The sequence below is a fragment of the Amphibalanus amphitrite genome, unplaced genomic scaffold (genome assembly GCF_019059575.1).
Source record: "Amphibalanus amphitrite isolate SeventyFive unplaced genomic scaffold, NRLGWU_Aamphi_draft 000174F_arrow, whole genome shotgun sequence".
NCBI classification, from domain to species: Eukaryota; Metazoa; Arthropoda; class Thecostraca; order Balanomorpha; family Balanidae; genus Amphibalanus; species Amphibalanus amphitrite.
Genome location: NW_024881669.1, coordinates 23668 through 45259, shown reverse-complemented (window position 1 = coordinate 45259; position 21592 = coordinate 23668). Strand labels below are relative to the sequence as shown.

At 53.2% G+C, this 21592-nt stretch overlaps 1 protein-coding gene across 4 annotated transcripts in view; it reads left to right on the top strand.

Annotated features, from left to right (window-relative positions):
- The window catches only part of LOC122383803 (tudor and KH domain-containing protein-like), a 30171-nt gene extending 11278 nt beyond the window's left edge, over positions 1-18893 (top strand). For 3 of the 4 annotated variants that reach the window (XM_043370562.1, XM_043370563.1, XM_043370564.1), the window contains exons 5-11: positions 2638-2743; positions 4203-4372; positions 10696-10809; positions 13458-13556; positions 14240-14478; positions 15078-15231; positions 17105-18893. In XM_043370562.1, the coding sequence (XP_043226497.1) occupies positions 2638-2743; positions 4203-4372; positions 10696-10809; positions 13458-13556; positions 14240-14478; positions 15078-15231; positions 17105-17206 (984 nt within the window). In that variant the 3' untranslated portion in view covers positions 17207-18893. The remainder of the gene's footprint in view (positions 1-2637; positions 2744-4202; positions 4373-10695; positions 10810-13457; positions 13557-14239; positions 14479-15077; positions 15232-17104) is intronic. The other variant, XM_043370565.1, reaches the window with a different exon arrangement.
- Positions 18894-21592: the final 2699 nt, after the last annotated feature.

Sequence of the window (21592 nt, the reverse complement as noted above, 5' to 3'; positions counted from 1 at the left end):
GCATACGCTGTCGCCGTGACGCGGCGGCCAATCGTACCGTGGCCTCTGATTGCCCCTGACCAATAGCTGAGAGCGCGGCACGGCTGGCGCCGCCGGCGGCTCCAATAATGTCTGTGCTGGCCGCGCGTGGCTGGGCCGCGATCGGCCCTGCGCCGCGCTGCTGAGGGAGGGTGAAAACGATGGACGGGGGTGCTAAAATCGACAGACACCGTTCGGAATCCGGTGTCGGCAGTCGGCTAGTCGGTTATCCAGTATTCATGCGAGCTGCTTCCTCAAGAACGGCTTGTGAACTATGTGAGTGAATTAACTGTCTAACCTTATTCACTATGTTCAGTCTGTCGATGTGCCACCAATGCTGATATTGCGACCAGGGGTGTCGATTTCTCAAAATGGTTGGGGGTGCTCAACTCCTGCACCGGGTGAAAGATTGCAGCTTTGCCATGGGCACAACCGTACAAGGCATGGTTGGGTATCCCCATAAGGTACTGATAATCCCGGGATTTCCACTAATATTTCCCAAAGGTTGAACGTTCTTCAAAATCATTCTGCTCGTCCTAGTACTTGGCTACCTCATTACATAAACATCTTTCCGAAAAAGTCGTACATTTGCCGGCAGCTCCGCAGCAGCCCCAGCACCTCTGTAATAAGGTGACAGAAACCGATGACCGCGGTTAGCACCGGTGCAGCAGCCCCTGCGGTCCACAGGGGCGGACATTGCGCGGGAGGCAACGGTATAGCTACGAGGCTCTGGCGTTAATCAGACGATCACAATAATCGTTAAAAAATGACAGGTGATCGCATTTCGATATTTATGGGTTTACGATTTCCCTCAGTGGCGTAGCCAGGTGGGCCCGTGAGGCAAATGCCCCCCCCCCCGTTAGGTTCAGGGGCCCATCGGGTTATTCGGGCCTGAGGGTCACTGCGGCGCCAATTGGCCGCTGAGGGTCCAGGTTGGCTATATTTGGACTCAGAAGGGCCCCACAAGGCTCGTAAGAACACCTCATGGGCCCACAAGTACCAACATTAAGATCTTCATAAGGGCCCAAGCCAGCCTCCGAGGGCCACTTGCCGGCCTCTGGGGGTCTTAACCGGCCTATAGGGGGCCAGCTCTAGGAGCTGCACACCCGCCTGTAATGGCCCCACACCCATTTCTCTGAGGGCCCCAATAACGGCGACTGTGAGGGCCCTCACCGGCACCCCTGAGCGCCACCCCGGCGTCTCTGAGGGCCCCACACCCCTAACTCTGAGGCCCTACACCAATGCCTTTAAAAACCCTACATGGGCGGTTCTGAGGGCCCTTGTCAGTTACCAGCGACCCTGACGGCCCCACACAGGTGACTCGGAGGATCCCAGCGGCGTCTGAGCGCACCATGCCAGTCTCTGAGAACCACACAAGGCTCCTGAAGGCACCGGTGACCTCTTGATATCTTCTTGTCGGCCTATGAAGGGTCCGTTCCGTAACAGCAGTTCTGAGGGCCCCACGCGCGCCTGTGATGGCCCTAAACCAGTGTCTCTGAGAGCCCCCACAACGGCGCCTGTGAGGGCCGTCACCGGCGACTGTGAAGCCCCCACACCGGCGCCTCCAGTCCGAGGGCCCCACATTGCCATATCTGAGGGTCCCACACTAGTGCCTCTTAAGGCCCTATATCGGTGGCTCTGAGGGCCCAACATCGTAGCTTCTGAAGGCCCCACAAGTGCGCATGTGACGGCCACCCTGCCACCGGTGACATTTGAAGGCCCCACACCGGCGACTGAGGGCTCCATCGGCGTCTAAGTCCGTTCCGGTCTCTAAAGACGACCCCACAGGGTTTCTGAAGGTACCACCGGCCTCTGATGGCCCTTAGCCGGCCTCTGAGGGCCCGTCGCCGGTCTCTGGAGCCCCCTGCTGGCTTGTAAAGGGTACGCGCCAGCAGCTCTAAGGGTCCGACACCCGTGTACGACGGACCCACACCAGTGTCTTTACAACTTAACGTCTTTTTTTCGCTCTTCTTCTTAAAACTAATTTTTCTGGCTTTACATCTTTATTTCATGCCTTGTAAATTGCGTAATTGTTTTATTTTTATTAGTGAAAGACTGCAGAACAATTATTTTCCTCAAGCAGAGTTAGTGGGAGTTATTGAGGGACAAAATCATTGGGGGTGCCCGGAAAACCATTGGGGGTGCTCATTTGAGCATTGGGGGTGCTGCAGCACCCCCAAAGGTATACAAATCGACACCCATGATTGCGACGTTTCTAAGACCGCGCTTTTTAGTTGAATGCGTGGCGCAGTTTGTAAAATGCTGAGTCGCTGACCACACCTTTTAGCGATCACGGATCGGAGCACTTATAATAACGGCAAATAACTCAACCGCGGAAAGACCTCCAACACCTTGCTACAGCCACAGCCAACATTACTTTACCAATACAGCGGATACAGCGGCGTCTGATGCATTTATTTATCTTTATATCTTATTAGCTCGCCTTTATTTATTTAGTCTGGCCATTTATTTATATATGGAATCACGGCACCTACGCACGCATGTGAACGGACATTACAGAGATCTACGGCAGCGCCGATGACATGAACTAGTTCAGGTTCATCACTGGTGTAATTAATTGTGCTGGTGAACTCATCCCTCCTTCCCTGTCTATTTCAGCGCGCCTGCGGGCGGATCATCGGACGGAACGGCGACTCGATCCGCGAGATGTGCGCCGTCTCCGGGGCCAAGATCATCGTGGACCGCGAATTCCGCACGCCTGCCGGTGGGTGATCTCAGTGACCGGTGACGAATTGCGGACGGGGGTGCCGGGAGAATCTGCTAGATCTTCTACAGGGTGGGATGGACAAATTGAGACACATTGTGTTTATCAATTCAAATGCAGTTTGCCGGTTAACCAAAAAACAATCAGTCAGAAATATATTTATTTCGTGACACTGGCATCGTTGTAGAGCATTCTCACTCGATAAACCCTCCCTCTGCCGCCACCATCCTCTCCAGCCGGCTCCTGAACCTGCCGCACGCGCGCTTCACGACAGCTCGGCCCATGGCCGCCATCGTCTCCTCGATGGTCCGCTTCAGAGCCTCCCTGGAGGGGTGGGGGCTTTTGTTGGAGACCCTCTTAACTTCGCCCCAGAGAAAGTAGTCCAGGGGGTTGAGGTCCGGAGAGTTGGGGGGCCAGAACTCCTTGGTCCACGTCAGGTGCATGTTCTGCCGGCACCACTCCTGCGTCTTTTTTGCTGCGTGTGCGGGTGCTGAGTCTTGCTGGAAGACATATCCAGCTCCTCTCGTGACTTCCTTGATCCAGGGCAGGATCAAGGAAGTCACGAGACTTCCTTGATCCTGAGAGATTTCCTCTCGTGACTTCCTCCTCGATCAGAGCCTGGAGTTGCTGCAGAAACGCCGGCGTTCTCTTCTTCCCAGGCCCTGATTTACGCTTTTTACGCTCGGGAGTCACCTCTCCTTCATCCTCGCCATCTCCACCGCCCTCCTGCGCCCGCACACGCTTGGCAATGCGGTACACCGTGCTCCGTGGGACACGCAGGAACTCGCTGATCTCTGCCGGGCTCCTCCCTGCGCGCAGCGCCTGGAGCACGGCGGCTCGGCGATCGTACTCGGCTCCGCGACCAGACATGATTTGACCTGACCTTGGGTCACCCTCGCTTTTATAGCATCTGAGGGCCGTGCCAGCGATGCGACCAATCAGATTGCGGTTATAGCCGAGGCGTACAACCGCGTAGAAACTTGTCTCAATTTGTCCATCCCACCCTGTATATCAGTAGATATATCCTACGACCATGCATGTAGTCGTACTTACGGTTGCCAAATTTGAAATCAACAGAGCACACCAAAGGTGCTTAAAAACAAACAAAACAAAAAAGGAACAAATAAGTAGACAAATAATAAAAGAAAAAAAATGAAACGGAACTTGTGGAAATGCCATCCAGCCTGTAATAAAATGCATGAAAATATGCATGGGAGAAATAAGCTCGAATTTTGCTTACAGCTCATCGAAAGCTTGGTACACATTTTATTGTTTTTATCGTAAGCTAGCTGCTGGCCATTCTGAATGAAAATGCATTATGAATTTAATGATTGACAGAAAGTATATTCGTCATAGTAAGTGACTTGTTAGAATTATCGCCTGAACTACTCAATCCCCCCTCGGCAGCACGGCGGACCCTGGACGTTCACTAGCCCCCGCGTGTGCGTTCCTCCGGCAGACGGTATGCGGCTGATCACCATCAAGGGCACCGAGGACCAGCTGAGCACGGCCAAACAGCTGATACAGACCAAGGTGGAGGAGGAGGAGGCCATGCAGCGGCGCATCGAGCTGTCGGCCGCCAACCGGGCGCCGCGCACCAAACACAAGCCCGACGCCGGCAAATCACAGGTGGGAGACACACAGACCAACAACCGCCAACCGGGCGCCGCGCACCAAACACAAGCCCGACGCCGGCAAATCACAGGTGGGAGGCAAACAAACAGCGATGAGCAAACACGAACCGGGCGCCGCGCACCAAACACAAGCCCGACGCCGGCAAATCACAGGTGGGAGACACAGACTAACAAACACAAACCGGGCGCCGCGCACCAAACACAAGCCCGACGCCGGCAAAACACAGGTGGGAGAGCCGACTAAACACAGGTCACAGGTGGAACAGACACACAAACAGCAAACACAAACCGGGCGCCGTGCACCAAACACAAGCCGGGCGCCGTGCACCAAACACAAGCCGGGCGCCGGTAAAACACGGTGGGAGACAGACATATACTCCAACAGACACAAACCCTAAAAAATCTGACACCGCCATACCACAGCGGCCCAGGTGAGCGCGGTACGTATGACGGCGGTGAGGGCGCCATGCGCCGGGCTCTGAGGGTCGCCCACATTATTTGTTCGGCAAGAGTTCACTGACTCTGTCCAAAAAGCTACCAATGTTTCCGACAGCAAACTTCTCCATTCCTCTCCCTCCTTTCCATATTTTGTCCTTCCCTCTGCTCAATCCTTTCTTAACCTTTCTCCTTCCCCTGTAGCTGTCCCCTCTGGCTATGTCTACATCGTCTCACTCACTCACTCACCCACTCACTCACGGCTAGGTTTAGGCCGCTGTAGTTCGTGAATGCATAGTCTAGGGCGTCAGTCTTGTGTTTGTTTTAGAGAAGAGTTAGGTACTCGTTCTTTTTCCTGTATGGAAATGGAGACTTATCGAGGAGCAGCGACACCTACAGTCTACGAACTGCACAGTGTGGCGCACCGTCATAGTTCCTCGCTCAAATGCATGGTCGTGGACAAAACAAACATGAAACTACACATTTTACCGGGTTTTGTTGTTACAAAAAGGGTGTTAAAGCATCCGTGTTTTATTTAAAATCAACATAGGCTCAACCAAAGCTGCATGGTTACGCACTTCAATGGTATTCACCGATTTCTCCTCTCCCATTTCTGGACATATATGCCATAGTCATCATCCCATCCCCATATTTAGTTGATATCCCTTAGGCTCTTGTCCGTGCGTGCTATTTTTGTCTAACGATTATCTTAATTCCTTTGCTTTATCATACCAGTATAACGCCTTTTGGGGCGACTAAGGCCGCGTTCCCACTACGACCGTTCAACATCGTAAAGTGAAATAACGGGAGAAAACCGGCAAGATCGGCAAAATCACAGCATGCATTTTTACGATCTCTGCCGGTGGTGGTGGGAACCGGGTATTTGACACGTGTTTTCGGATGGAGACATTTGTAAGGTTTTGAAAGTTTGCTCCCCATGTTGGTTGGTTGGTGAGGTCGCCAAAAAGTTGAACAGTGTTCAACTTTTTGAACGTTCTTGAAGGTTTGTGCAGATATTAAATGACACTAATAAGCATTTTTAGGCAGTGCATAGAGCAGGAAGCCCTTTTTGGGAAGTTTCTTGATATTCAAAGTGAGAAGACAAGCAGCAAGGCATGAAAGGTGGTGCATTTTATAACTTTAATTATATACATATGTAGATGTAGGCGAGCGCTAAGTGGCGATGAATAACAACTTTTCGGCAGGTTTACCGTAGGTCTAGTGCAATTTATTCATTTACCTACCATCAGCGCCTGGAAAATAAGAATCTTACAAATAATGTCATGCCACTGCAAATGCGGCGCAAATCGCCGCGACGGTCTCTGTCAAGACGCGCCACGTGGTGAACACCATCAACGTGCGGTCCACCAGGCGCGTCAACACAGACGCCCTGTGTCTGGACCTGCTCCAAGCAGACTGGTCACCGCTGTACGGCGCCAACTCCACGTCTGACAAGTGGAGCTGCTTCCTGAGCACATGGAGCCCCATTATCGACGCCCATATGCCGATGCGTGTAATCAAGCTGAAGCACAGACCGTACCCGTGGTTGCAAGACGACGACGTCAGAGAGGCGATGGCTGCGCGTGACCAGGCGCGTGTGGACCGCCAGCTGACTTCATGTGACGCCACCGAGGCCGAGTTTCGGTTACGCCGAAACGCCGTCAAGGTGGTACTAAACCGGGCGTGCGCTTCATACTTCCAGACATCATTCAGGAACTCGAGATCGAAGACATGGCGTGATATCCGTCAATTTCTCGTCTCATCAGGGAAGGCAGCGCCCCGGGCAAGCACCGAATCGGGCAAGGACTCGGAATGGAACAGCCGTCTTAACAGCTTCTTCGCGTCAGTGGGGGGAGACGTGGCGAGGTCGCTGGCGGCCGCCGACACCGGGGAGCCACTGCCGCCGCGCCCGCCGCGGGTTTGCAGTGACGCGTTCTCGCCGCGGCCTGCCCAGCTACCGGAACTGTCTGCCGCGCTGCGACAGATGAGCTCGTCCCGCGCGAGTGGCCCCGACGGCATAACTGTCGATATGCTGAGGAAGACGTTTGCTGTTGTGGGGCCCCATCTGCTACACCTGATTAACTCTTGCGTCACTAAATGCGACATGCCTGACCAGTGGAAGTCTGCCGTCATCATCCCGCTGTATAAGAAGGGCGACCGGCAGGACCCGAGCAACTACCGGCCGATATCTATCATTCCTGTTGTTGCCAAGTTGTGTGAGCGCGTAGTATGTTCCCAGTTGACGTCGTACCTAGACCGCAACGCTCTGCTCTGCCCGCAGCAGTATGGCTTCAGGCCCGGCATGTCCACGGGGGCGGCTATGCTTGACGTTGTCACGTATGTCACTGACAATATCGACAAAGGCCTCGTGACGTCACTCGTGACAGCCGATACGTCCAAGGCGTTCGACAGCGTCGAGCATGGCCGCCTCCTGGACAAGCTGGGCTGGTACGGGATTCGAACTGACTGGTTTTCTGACTGGTTGAGTGGGCGCAGTCAGGCTATCGGGTCGTGTTCGCTGAGCGTGACGCACGGCGTGATACAGGGGTCCATTTTGGGACCGAGCCTGTATTTGCTTTTCACCAACGACCTGGCCCAACATCTGTCAAATGTCAAACTAGTGATGTACGCTGATGATGTCCAGATCCTTGACGCTGACACTCCCAGTAACGTCTTGGCCATCAAAAACCGCATCGAAAGTGACCTATCTGTACTCGTGCAGTGGTTCACTCAGAACCGGCTGAAAATTAACCCATCCAAAACTGAAATGACCATTTTGAAATCCAGTCGTCAAAAAACTAACACCAGTTTCTCGATCCACTTTGGCGGTGACGTAGTTTCACCTTCACCGAGCGTCAAGGTTCTGGGCATCACCATCGACTCTCACCTGACGTGGGATTCACATGTCACGTCTGTCGTCCAGCGCTGCAACATGATACTTGTTAGCCTAGCGAGAATGCGGAACAGGCTGCCGACGGAGACTAAGCGCCTGCTTATCGAAGCGTTAGTGTTTCCGCACATACAATACTGTATTAGCGTATGGGGTGCCTGCTGCATCGCTCAGAGGAAACGCATCCAAAAGGTGCTGAATTTCGGCGCACGTGTCGTGTCTGGCCTCAGCCGAAGAGATCACGTGACTCCTGTGCTTAACGAGCTGGGTTGGAAGTGTGTGGACGACTTGATTCGTGACAGTGACGTAGCTGTGGTTAGTCGCCTACTTACTTCGGACAGTGCACCACAAATCCTGCGGAGCAAGTTGGTGCTCAGCTCCGACGAGTCAGCTCGCACCACGCGTGCGACCGAGCGGGGACAGCTGCGTCTGCCCCGGGTCCGAACCGAGTTCGGCCGTCGTGGATTTTTGTTTCGCGCCAGCCAGCACTGGAACGAGTCCTCAGGAGCGCGTCAACAGTAGGTGTGGTCGACTGGTTAGTGTACCGGAAGATGTCTTAGATGTGTATTTTACTCTGTGGTTTCACTTCTATCCGGTTTTACTGCAGTGTTTTATCCAGATGTGTTTTCGCATGTATACGACGTGGTCACCACAAAACCCATTTAATGGAGGGACCTAATAAAATTGTATTATTGTATTGTAAATAACAAACGTTTATTTACATCATCTAACAGTGATACATAGCTGTAGCAGCACTTGCTCTTGTGAAACTAAAGGCAGAGTTTCCGACAATCGTGGCCACCGGCGTCGTCGCTCACTTATGACCTCAAACGGGCGGCCACTCCTCGTTCAACACACGCAGCTTCCGCCGTCGAATCGTCACTGAGGGCCTCATTCGAGGCTCAAACAATCACAGTGTCTTCTGGATCAAGGCCATCTGGACCGCGCCATGTGATTGGGATGACCAAATACGAAGCATGTGATTGTCATTGGGCTGTCTGGTCCTTGTTATGCACATCGCATGCGACTCTTGAGCGAATGATCCTCGCTATGTCAGAACAGGTGCTACTTGCACTTCATCTCCCTCTTTTCGTAGCACCGCTCCGGAACTCAGAATCTCGGAGATAGATAAAGTAGCCACCCGGTTGCGCGCCAGCTACCAAGAGTTGCATCGTAGATTCAGATAGACAGGATTGGGACCTCAAACGCTTAGGCCAAGATCTCCTCTGGAAGACCGCTGCATTGTAATGCCACGCCACACTGCAGAGTCAGACAAACGTCGACAGTTGTCACCATCTGCTGTGAACCGTTGTGCTCGAATACACTCGTTTATCTTCATTGAGCACACGGCGTCAGTTTCCTTGCTGAACTCAAGTGTTTCTCGTCTGTTCAGTTGATATTAGTATAATTGCCTTTATACGATTCGCATCGCCTGACGAGATGGCGTAGTCACATGATGATGGTGACATGAGCTGTGACACTGCTGTAAGTTGGAATGCCGGCTCCATATACTTGTACTCGTATACCTATATCGCTGAACCTGTGTCGGCCAATTCAGTTGCATTGCAGCCTGCTTCAACTTGCTAGATGTTTTATCGAGGATTGCCACAATAAACTGTTAAGAAATCATCGGAACTGGCAATTTATCGGTTACAGCTTCCCGAAGGTATTGACAGCAAAACCACAATGAGTTATAGCAACTGCACATATTTTCTCTTCTGCTTTTCGTTGACATTGTTGAGAGATTTCTCATGCTCGCGTACTTTCAACACGCTGATAACTTATGAGTTTTTCTAATTTTATCTTTCATTCAGTTGCATGGGATCTTTTACCACGTCAACTACCTATATTCTGAACTTTTTTTACAATAGCTTATTGTGCCGATCCCTCCTTCATCATCGCTCCTCTCAACCGGCTTTGTCCAAGCCGTTTGCCGATGTCTCACGATGTTTCCCCATCTTGCCCCGTATACCAGATCTAGGGAAGTGTTCAACTTTTTTAGAAAAGTCTCTAGATCAACGATCTCGTCCGTTTTCTCCCTTTCTTGCAATTTACGATGTTGAACGGTCGTAGTGGGAACGCGGCCTAACGGAGCGAGCGAGAGGGTGGGCCTTGCACGTGCGAAATTTCGTGGGGGTACCTCCAACTGAATCGAGCACGGCACCCTACTAACCGGTCTCTAGCATTTAGCAATATGCCAAATTTGAGCACAATCGGCCCAGCCGTTCTCGAGATCTGGAAGCGGCACCCTGCACGTGCGCACGTGCAAAATGGGTCCCAACTGACTTGTGCACGGCACCCTACTAACTGGTCCCTAACCGTGTACCAAATTTGAGCGCCATCGGTCCAGCCGTTCTCGAGATCTGGAAACGACCCCTGCACGTGCGCACGTGCAGCAGCACCCCAATTCTGGCACATGGATATGCAGTGCCTAGTGGGTGCCTACCTACATGCCAACTTTCAGCACAATCGGCCAAGTAGTTACCGAGATATTGCAACAATTACAAAACGGACACCTCTTCGTTTTGCACGTGGCACGTGCATAAGGGGTCACCCACATGCATTGGGAATAGTCCAATACTTGGTAGAAGGAATGAAGCTACCCTACAAAAATTACCGCGTGTAAATCGGTCAAGTGGTTGCTGAGATATAAGCCTCGCAAAAGCGTCTGCACGGCCGGCCGGCCGGCCGGCCGCTTATACTCAGAAATTTCCGTTAATCTAAGGAAAGACTACGCTCGCTTCGCTCGCTCCGTAATGAAAGGCCACCCGGTACCTATACCACCACCGGGTGCCTACTGCCCCCTACTGCCTACAGAGTGGTGCGCTCTCAAAAAGCTTTTGTCAAAATATCATTTTATCATCATTTTTCATACTATTATCATTATATTATGACATCACATCATATTGTCATCATGTCAAAATATCATTGGAGATACCTCAAAACAGAGGGTCTGTTGACACGATGTGCTCACGTCTCTGGTCTTTGGGTAGGGCGCCGGCGACCAGCCAGTGCCGACCCGCGAGAGTCTGGTGGCCACCGGCGCCGACGGCTATCTGGAGGTGTACGTCTCTGCCGTGGACACGCCCGGACACTTCTGGGTCCAGGTCAGTCGCCCCCCCCCCCGCTGTCCCGGGGAGGGACGGAGGGGGGTGTGCGGCGGCGTGGGGATACTGGGGTGATGTGGCCTGGCGTGGCGGTGACACAGTGTTAGGTGCCCTGGTGTGTCACCAGAGCAAATGTACGTGCTGAGAGGAGCCGCCATGTCTCGAGTCCGAGTGTGTGGGATGGAGGGTACAACCGGGTAAGCGGCGGGTGGCACAGTGCTGTAAATGTGTGCAGCAGCTGAGTATGTTATCATTGTACTTTGCTCTCCCGTCAGTGCCTGAGTTAGGGCTGCGTCGGTAGATGGTGCATACACAGTCGCAATGCTCGTGAAATCTGTCACATCAGACGTAGGGTAGGGTGGGGTAATTTGAACATGTAGGGCAATTTGAACATAGTGTGAAAAACACAAAATTACGGAAAATCCATAAGTGGCATGACAATATGACCAATGAGGGAAATTATCGTAACTAAAAGGACTATCATATGAACGGGGTTTAAAGTTTCATGGAATGAAGTTGCTGACGCCTACTGTAAAAAATCATTTTCGCAAGTAAAAACGCCTAAAAACACGTCATTGCAACTTCGTTGCAGCGCAAAATCTTGCATTGCTAGCGCCTAATACGCAACGGCTTTTGTTGTACAATGACCTAATCAGTGCCTTCAATCCAAGAAATTTGCTTTTGAAACCTGTTTTTAAATATGGCAAAATAACTTTTAGCGTGGGGTAATTTGAACATAGTGTGGGAATTTCAATGCAGACAGGGATAGCTCCGAAAAAATAACGCTCCCAGTTTTTTTTGCCAATATTTTCGACCCAAAGCAGTAGCAGATAAGTGATGCCAGTTTTATAGAATTTACGTCTGATATCCGTCTAAGGTCCGGCATTTTTGTTGATTTCCGTTTAAAAATGTTAAAGTCAGCCATTTGTCCAAATATGTCCGAAAATTAGGCATTAATAAACATTCAAAACTGTCATTTAAATTGCTTATAATGTACTTTTACCAGCCGAAAAGTGTTCATTATATTGAGAGCTTAACAAGCTTTCCATTCGCCAATCAATGCTATGCACGATTACTTTATAAAAAGCGCTGAAGTGTGGCAAGCCATCGTCCAATGTTGTCCAGTCTGCTACCTTTGTCCTACCAATTCCGAATTGGACATTGCAATTGGACAAAATCAGAACTCCAAATGTCCAGGTTTCGATTGGCACCACTATAAGAGATGCAGTAAGGATGGGAGAGTTTTTATCGAACAAAAATGATAGACGTTCTGTAAATTGAAGACAGACGAATTCTGTCAACTGACCGGTGTGCAGCGTGCAGATATTGATACTCTGCAACTGTTATTTTTGTTGTTGTGTTGATTTTTCAAGTGAAGGTATGTTTAGAATTTGTTTATTTGTCTGCCTATTTGTTTATGGGTCAAACAACATCGGCGTTGGCAAGACTATCGTTTTTATGACAGGTAAAGGCAGTATGTTCAAATTACCCCACGGTGGGGCCATTGGAACACACCGTGACTTGGTGGAGAAGTGAGGCTATGCTTTTCAAGGCATGCTTGGCTCGTCCAAAAATGAGGCTTGCATGGTGAAAGCAAGTGACACTTGCGCTCCTGAAGCAGTTTTTCTTCATCCAGGGTTAAGCTGGAATTTGGTGCAACGGAGAAGACGTAAAAATATGTTCAAATTACCCCACACTACCCTATTACCTGCACTTCAAGCTGCCTGACTTCTCAACAGGAAGTGATTTGCCATTGCGAAGGCCCGGGTGGGGCTGGATGTGATTTGGGCTCTTAGTCTTCACTGTCCTCTGTTGTGGAATAGAGGTCATTACGTCACCGGTTCAGTCGACCGTTTATAGTACGGGCTTCATTTAAGGTCCTTATGATCTAATATGATCACATCACGTCATGTGCTTGTGTAATCTGATGGGATCATGCTTCATGCAACCTGCATATTTATGACGTGTCTTTTATTATGGCGCATCGCTGAGCTTCGGCATCCTATCGGGGTTGTATGTCGTGGCCAATAGTTCTTCTTTGGGCAATGCTCCGTAATAAGTCTTGTCTTGCCCGCCTGGTTTCCCATGATTCTCGCTCATTGAGCTACTTTATTGGATTCATTATGCATGCTTGCAGCATTACACTAGGTATCTACCCGTAAGTCAACGCGACTTTTTTCCTTTCCGCCTACTTTTCGATGATTTTCGCTCATTGAAATGCTTTATTGGATTCATTTTGCATGCTTATAGGATTACACAAGGGAACCCTCCGTGTAAGGCTACGCTAGGCAAATTCTTTCGAATTGCAAGTATATCCGCCAGTACGATTTCACTAAGCCGTTGAACGTAGTCACCACGCAAATGGGTGTGTTCCATCACGAAAATAGACGGCGAATCGGTGTCAGTCCATCAATGGTTGTCTAGTTTGGCGAACATAAAACGGCAGTGATGTGTCTTATATATCCCTTCGCGCTTCCGCAGGTCCAGTCTCGGAGAGCTATCCTGTTTGGCCGACACACAGCAGCAGTGTACATAATGTGTGCCTGATATCGCTGTGACTCCGCAGGTCAAGCCTCCGAGAGCCATCCTGTTTGGCCGACACCTAGCGGCAGTACCTATATGTGCCTGACATCGCCGTACTTTCGCAGGTAAAGTCTCCGCGGGCCATCGAGCTGGACAAACTGGTGGAGAGGATGACGGAGTTCTATTCGGAGGAGAGCAACCGCAACATGTACAAACTGAAAAAGGTGAGTGGAGCGGAATACCGTCATTGGGACACGGATGACGCAAAGGAGACACGAGAGGTCGGAGCCAAACCATACCGCCTTGTGTTGCCAATAGAATATTATTAGAAACGCACTGTCATATCCCATACGCTGACACTCACTAGTCCACACTCACTAGGCTATATCCCACAGCTGAGACTTTAGATCATGATTCAGCCTGCACCAGTGAAATTCAGAAATGAAACTTCAGTGCCGTAAATCTGTCGCCAACATCGATGTCGCGTGACAGCCTGACAATCGTGGTTTTACACGCACCATCTCAGTATGTTACAACTCACAACTTCTACGTGACTGGTACTTTAACTGACAGTATTCCTTTACTCTGTCAGCAACAGATCTGTCATACGATCAAGTACAGGAGGCATATGCTTTATCATCGTAAGACTCGAGGGTCGTCTCGGATTTGTGAGAGGATTTGTTTGTACGTGCTTTCAATGTAGTGAGTGTACAACAACCATGCAAGATAATCGATACCGCCGTGTCTATTGTACTAGTGTCATGTCCCAGAATGTGGTGAACCCTGGTGATATCGTGACCCTGTAACAATTTTTATTGCGAAGAGGTAGGTCAGTTGCGCGCGTCCCGTCCGACCGTTTCCCTGACGGCCGGTCGCCGACACTGAAGCTTCCCTCGCCGGCCGACAGGTGGCGGTGGGTGACGTGGTGGCGGCGCCGTTCCCGTACGACAGCTCGTGGTACCGCGCCGAGGTGACCGAGCTGGCCGAGAACGACTCGGACCCCGACCAGACGGCGCTCACCGTCTACTACGTCGACTTTGGCGACACGGATACGGTGCAGCGGCGCCAGGCGGCCGAGCTGCGCACTGACTTCCTTGGGCTCAGCCACCAGGCCGTCGAGTGCTTCCTCTCGGGAGTGAAACCCTCGTGAGTCACCCGGCCTGCGGTCGGGGTCTGCGCCTTCCCGCCCGCCGCCGGCTCGTTAGTGGAGCAGGAATGGCACAGATGGGAATTTGTGGAGTAGTTGTGGAAATTATCGTGTCGTCATATTTAGGTTTGTGATGAGCTTTCCTCCCTTGTTCTCCTCATATTTGTTTTCATAGTGTATGGCTGTGAAAGTACAGCTGACGTTTTGCCTTCTACGAAACGATTAATCCTGACCCGACACAATGGGTTGACCTGTCTACTGTCTAGACCCTGACTCGACCCGCCTCCTTTCCATCGGCTTGTGGGTCACCTCACATTGTGGTTCTCACTTCCCCCTCAGTAGCTAGCAATTGACCCGACGTGTCCCGTCCCTCCCCCATGTAACGTTTGTTATTGATACAACCTGACCAGTACCACGCGTTAGTTCTGGCGGTGGCTGTTTTCTAATTGACCTTACCTGTCCCGTCCCATCCCTGCTCAGTGGCTTCTATTGAATTTCACCTGTCGGTGTGCGTTCTTCTTTTGTAATGGGTGTAACTGACTTGACCCGTCCCGTCCCCCGGGCAGGGCGTTACTGATCCACCCCGTCCCCTTTACAGCGGGTGCTCGTGGACGGACGCGGCCGGCGACTGTTTCGAGGAGCTGACGTACGCCGCCCAGTGGAAGTCGGTTATGGCCAAGGTGGTGCGCTACCAGCAGGCCGGCAGCAGGAAGGTGCCCGTCGTCGAACTGGTCGACACCAACTCCGAACTGGTACGTACTCGGCGCCTACCCGTGGGGTACCGAGCGCTTCAGAGCCCTGTCCTACGCAGACACCGCTCTGGTGTTCGGTAACCTCTAGTGATACCAGTGATAGTGATTGCACTAATGTGGCAATTTACTCATCAGTCATCTCTGATAGCATCCAGATAGTATGGGTGATACTTGAGTGCATGATATTTTGCGTTCGCTACTAGTTTGTGGAAACCAGTCTTAGCCGGCCGGGGCTGTGAACTCTCTGTGACTGTGTGTTATGTCGCGAGGTTGGGCGCCAGGGACAGGTAGGTATGTGTCGGCGGTCGCCCTCCGGAGGGTTCGATGGATCCCTGCCGACCGGCCGGTGTGCAGCCCAGCCGTTTATATGGGTCCGGGGAGCCCGGTCCCGGCGGCTCAGCGGCCGCCAGGTGCCCGCGGCCGACAGGCGTGCCCGGGGAGCGGCCGGGGGTGTGGTCCGCCTCACGCACACGGAGGGACGCCCCGGTATCAGCCCAGATCCCACCCGACCTGGTTACCCGAGTAAGGCGTTACGTAAGAATGCGCCGAGTGGTAGCGCGGATTTGAACCGAATTCCGAGCTGGAATGCCAGCTTTGCGTGCTTATCTCTGGCAGCGATCATCCATAGCGTGCTTCGCGTAATAGGCGTCAGTTTGAGCGATCGAAGACCATCCGTTTTCATATGCTCCAGTGTACAGTTAATTTGACGGCGTATGCCGCGAATTTTTCATGCATTCTAATTACCCTCTCGTCAAAGCTGACTTCCCCGTGTTCCTTTTTCAATTACATCGACGTTTGGTGATGTTTGTTGCACCTTTACGGAACTGCACCTAAAAACAAACCGTGACGTGATCTAAGCTGGCTAGGGAAGCTGATTACGCCACTGTGGGCGAGGCGAAATAGCTCGGGGTTTAGCCGCCAGTTTCTTTCAACACGCCTTACTACTGTTTCCATGAAACGGCTTTGGCTCGAGAGTCGGGGCACGGATGTGCTTCCTTCGAACGAGTTTATTTTATATATCCTCCTGGGGCATTAGGCGGCGTGTGTATTTGGTAACAGAGAGTGCCGGGTATTTATTTGGCGTCTGGCGGCGCGCTGAGCCAATGAGGCGGCTTTTCTCGCTCCTTATCCGGCTGAGTGGACGGCCGGCGCGGCCGCTCAGCGCTCAGTATTTGGCGCGGATTCTCCGTCTGGCGCCGTTTCAGCCGAGGGCCGGAGCTGGGCGCGGTGTACGGCGGCGCGCCCCCGCCGTGCCAGGGGGCGACACGCGCCCGATCGGACCGCCCGTCTCTGCATGTTCGGGGGGGGGGGGGAGTTTCGGAGGAACTCGGATTCTACAGTACAAAGTACCGATCGTCGCTATGTAGCTGCCGGCTGGTATCGGGGAAGATATGTTCCGACTGGAATGTTATCGACTGTGATAAAAAGGCGGTGCGATTTAACGCCATTATACCCGAGAATTCGAGACAGTTCGAGACAGTTCGAGACGATTTGTTGTAACGCGTTTCAAATGTGTGTTTTTTTATACGATTTACTGGATCTGACCGCGGAGGCTGTGGTTTTGTCTCCACAGAACATGTAATTAAAGCCTTTGCATTTTCATTATATCGCTATTACTTCTGATCCCGCCTGTATTTTTCGCGAAGTGTGCCGTGTATATTACCTGCTATTTCACAGCCTACTTTGCTCAATCAGTAATCACGTGCCCTTTGTTATCCCCTTTTCGAACAGTAACCCTCCTTGTGTGTGAGTCGGAGGGAGCAGGCCCCTGTACGCCAGTGTCGGAGTAGGACCCTGGACGCCAGTTCTGAATTCTGATGGCCGCAGCGGGACCCTGTACGTCAGTTCTAATCGCCGTCCGCGTCGTTCGCAGGACGTGGACGTGGCCAAGGAGCTGGTGAAGCGCGGCCACGCCGTCTGGGCAAAGAGCGGCGCGACGGGCAGCCGCGAGGCCAGTCCGGCCTGCTGCAGCTGAGCACGCGCTCCGCCCGGGAGACGGCGGCTAGTACCTGATAGTAGCGGCGACCGACCAGCGGCGGCCCCGGCGGCGGCGCGGTGCGGTCAGTGCGAGCGTCGGGTGTGGGGGGACTCCCGCGACGGCCCGTGTCGCTCGTGTGCAGGGTAGAGTGGGCCCGGGTGATGCGCCAGGCGGTGTCGGCGATGGGAACGCCCCGGTGCGGCGCCGTCCGGTCAGCAGGCTGTGTGATGAGGGTCGGTGTGTCCCGTCTGAGATTGGTAGCAGCTAGCGACGGGTGAACTGCTGCGGCCCGGCCCGGCTCGGGTGCCGGCAGTCGGCGTTGGGTGGGAGATGACGCCCGTCAGTCGTTAGTTGGTGTCCGTTGATGGATGGCCGGTGATCGGCCGTCAGACGGCGCCTGGCCCGGATGGATGACTGCTGCAGCAGAAGAGGGTACAGGGGCGGATAGGAGACCGAATCAGCTGCCCAGATTCAGAGCTGTTTGACGTTCGGAGCTGTCCTATGCGGCCAGTCAGACGGTACGGGCTGGCTGGTCCCGGCCAATGAAGAGTTCGGGAGACACTGTATGTATTCGCCGCCGACCTCTGGGAATGGAAGGTCTTCCGTGAGTGACGTGGGGACGGGGAGCGGACAGCTGCCGATGGCGCCTGGGACGACTTCCACTGGTGCCTGGGGACAGCCCCGGTGAGGTCAGGGCTGGTCTGACCGCTGACAGCAGCGCCCTCCGTAATGGACGCAGCAGGTGCCTGCGCCACAGGCCAGTGATGCGATGGGAAATCGCAGTCGGTGTGTGGTTTTCTCCCGTGGTAGGAAATGCAGCGATTTTCACTCCGGGTCGGATCATCATTGGAAGTCCCATGGGCAAACCGAGCGCTAAAAATAGCGTTCTTCCCGAGTACTGTTGTCATAATATTGCTGATAACCGATGCTAGTTGTTGCTCGTGATATTTTTGTTACCCAGCCTTCAACAAAAGTGTGCGCGTGATCGGAATGTTGTTTCACAGTGCTAAGTCTCGTTCAGGTAGTGTTTTCAGATGATGCTTTCTGAGGTAGTTGTCAGTGCGGTGCTGACAGGGTGTTCGTGCAGCTCGTTGTAGCGCTGTTTTATGAGAGGGAGAGGAGGGATCCGGGAGGGGTGTCCGTTTTCCGGCGAACTGCGGACACTGTTAGCTCGGTCTCGGCCTCTGCCGGCCGGTGGCGAGTCGCGGCCCCGGCGAGCTTTAGGGATGACGCGATGTGCGCTGACGTGATGACGCCGGAACTGGAGGAAGACGGACTGGCGGCGGAGCCCGCGCCGGGCGGACGGCGAGTGACCGCCTGACGGCCTTCCCGTCTGCGTGCTGCGGCCGACCGGCGGCGGCCGGCGGCGACCGCCGTGCCGGGAACTGACCACTCGAGACGAACGGCACGGCACGGCACGGCCGCCGGCGTCGGTTATAGCGAAACGGTGCCAACAGAGCGTAATGACTCGGTCCGAGGAGTCGACCGCGCCGCGCCCGGCCCGAATGTCATTCGTGCAATGCTGCAGTGAGCCTGCCCGGTGCGTATGCGGTCTTGGTCGTGGCGTGTTAATTGTGTGAATGGAGCTGTGAGAGGCTGATATTTTTTAAATCGTGATTCTGTGTGTATGCTGCTCAGCCGGAACTTCTGGTCCTTTTGAATATGATGTTCAATGATGAAAGTGGCTCGCTGTTTTCTGGAGTTGCTGGTGGTGGAGGGTTATTGTAGACAGAGCGAACTAGGTTTCCTCGTTGCACCACATCCCTGCCTTTCAGCAGCCCCCTCTGACGGCCGAAGCCCCACCAAGTACCGGCCCAGTGGAGCCTGCGCGGCCGCTCCGGGAACTGGAAGGAAAGCCGTCATTCACTTGACATGAAAATTCCGCACGGTCACTGCGGCCGCCGTTTGCCGGAACCGGCGGCGTGGCTTCACACAGCAATTCATCATCGTCAAATTGAACAAGTGGCCGTGCGCCCGGGTGGCCATTAGTTCTGGTTAGGCTCGGCGCGCGGTGCCGGCCTCGGCCGCCCTGGCCCCGCCTGCACCCTTTCGTCGAGCAAAATACTCGCACGGCAAGAGGCTGCCCGCCGCGTACACACAGTAACGAGAGAGCCACGGAATATCGCGCACACACTTCCGCTGACCTGACCGCGCCCCGTTCCTCGTTGGTGGTATTTTTATGTCACGATAAGCTAAAAGCACCGTGAATTGATGACATGATGCGTCGCCCCATCGACCACGGACGAGTACCTAATCGGACGGTTTTTCCACGGCGAGGCTGTTGCCGACCCCGTCCCACGCCCGTGCCAGTTGACTGGGTTCACGGACGGGTATTTCCTTCGATGTGGAGAATTGCGGTTCCTGTTACGACACAATATGTCCATGATTTTGATGCATGCTTCCTTTGGTTTCGTGCCCATGTGACGGGTGCAGTTGTGGCCCGTCGGTAAACGTTCTTGGGACAGGTCTGTGGGGCAAAGGTGCTGTGCGCGAGATATGCTCGCACGTCTAAGTTTTTAACGTCTCTTCTCGCTGACCGTAAGATCGCATCTGACCCGACCCGCGCCGTCATGAGTACGTCAGTGAAACGATATAATTTCGCCACTAACCTGTGGGTAATTCAGCTACCGTCAAGTTACCGCATCGTGACTTTCGTTGTGTGCATCTGTCTAACTCGCTTCAGTCACACCTTTGTCAGAGACTCTTTCATTTGACATGTCTGGGCGTCTGCAGCGCGCCGAACCATCCCACCGTCTCCAGAGGGCTCGCTCCGCGGCCTGGGCAAGCGCTCCCAGGCGTGGCGACCCCACTTTTTGGAAGGGACGGACATCAAACCTACGACCGTAGGGAAGCGGCCGAGCGGAGCGCGACTGGACACGGTCGCGTTTTGACGGCTTCACACGACCTTGTGGCGGCCATCGGGGGCGAAAAACCACCGATCTGCCATGACTGGCAGAACGGCGGCCACTTTTTCTGTGTTCGGGAGGTGTGGAACGAGGAAATCTGTGTTTGTGTGACAGCCGTGCGGCCGCGTCTCTGGTCGCCCGACATGAAGGTGTGAGTAATCTGTGTGTCCGTGTTGCGGTTCGCTCCACTGTGTTTGTGTTTGTGACCGCCTTGCTCTGCTGACACGTCTGGTCAGGGATGTTTGTCGGGGCTGGCCTGGAACTTTATTTTGGACTTGCCGCACCTCGTTAGCAGTTCCTGAAGACAGCCGGTTGCTTGTTGCCACGGACTTTGCTGTGATTAGATTGTGGATATGAGGCAGATAGCACCGGCCGGCTGGCTGGCTCCGTACGACCTCCAGATGATGAGATGGCCATCACCCCTTGATCACGACTTTTAGCGGTGCAGACAGACAGAACGTCTCGTCTGGCTTACGTCATGCTCGGCCGCTAGCCGTGATTCCCGGCTCACGGCGGCCTTCGACCGGCGTTTTTCCGCCGAGTCGCGCGGCCCTGTGCTGTTGTCAAGCCGGTTTGTTGGTGCACACGGAGTTGCTGTTAATTTTCTGCTGAATTGTCAATTGCACTGACTACGTGTAATCGGCCCCAGGAGTGATACCTTTTGTTATAACTTCACAATCATATTCCGTGGAATCCGGAACACGTTATCTTGTGTTCCGTAAATTTAAGCACGCTTCGCGAAAAGTGATGAACCATTTTGACAGTGATGTCAGGTTTTGCTCATAAGATATGCCTGTTGAACCCGGAAAGTGACCGACTTCCATGTTTGCTAACCAGCCTTGGAAAGCATGGTCCTTATCACTTGCATGCATTCCCCACTTTCAAATTAGGCTATTCATACTATCGTTGGCCGTCCACGGAAGAGTGAATGTTTTGCATGTTCTCGTATGCTGGTAGATTCATAGCTAAACGTATTTTCGCTGTTAATGTAATTCAGACAATTACTTCGAATTTCGAGCCTTTTACTTTCGAGTGTCTGTGGCGACGATTACGTATATACGATGCTGCCGAAAGGCACACTCGCACGTCCCGCCCCGCCCATTACGCCGGCACTGATTGCACGTGGCGGCCCCTGAGGCCCACGGGGCTCCGCCGGCCGAGCCGCGAGGCCGCCAGGTTTTTGTGGCGGTGACACACCCTGCACCAATATCAGACGTTGATCGGGGCCCGATCCGACGGCGGCATTACCTAACGTATACGAGCCGGCCTAACTAGCGCGAGTGTCAACCGTACCTGTCGATCAGACCTTACTTTGCGCGCAGTCCGTCAATGTCGGCTCGGTAGCAGCGTAAATATGCACAGTCCGAACAGCTGAGAGCTGACGTGGCGTCTACTGAAAGCCGATGTGTTTCTAATTGAACTGCGAGTCTCTACGTCCAGGCTGCTCACCAGAGTGAAAGTTAACACTTGCAAGTTG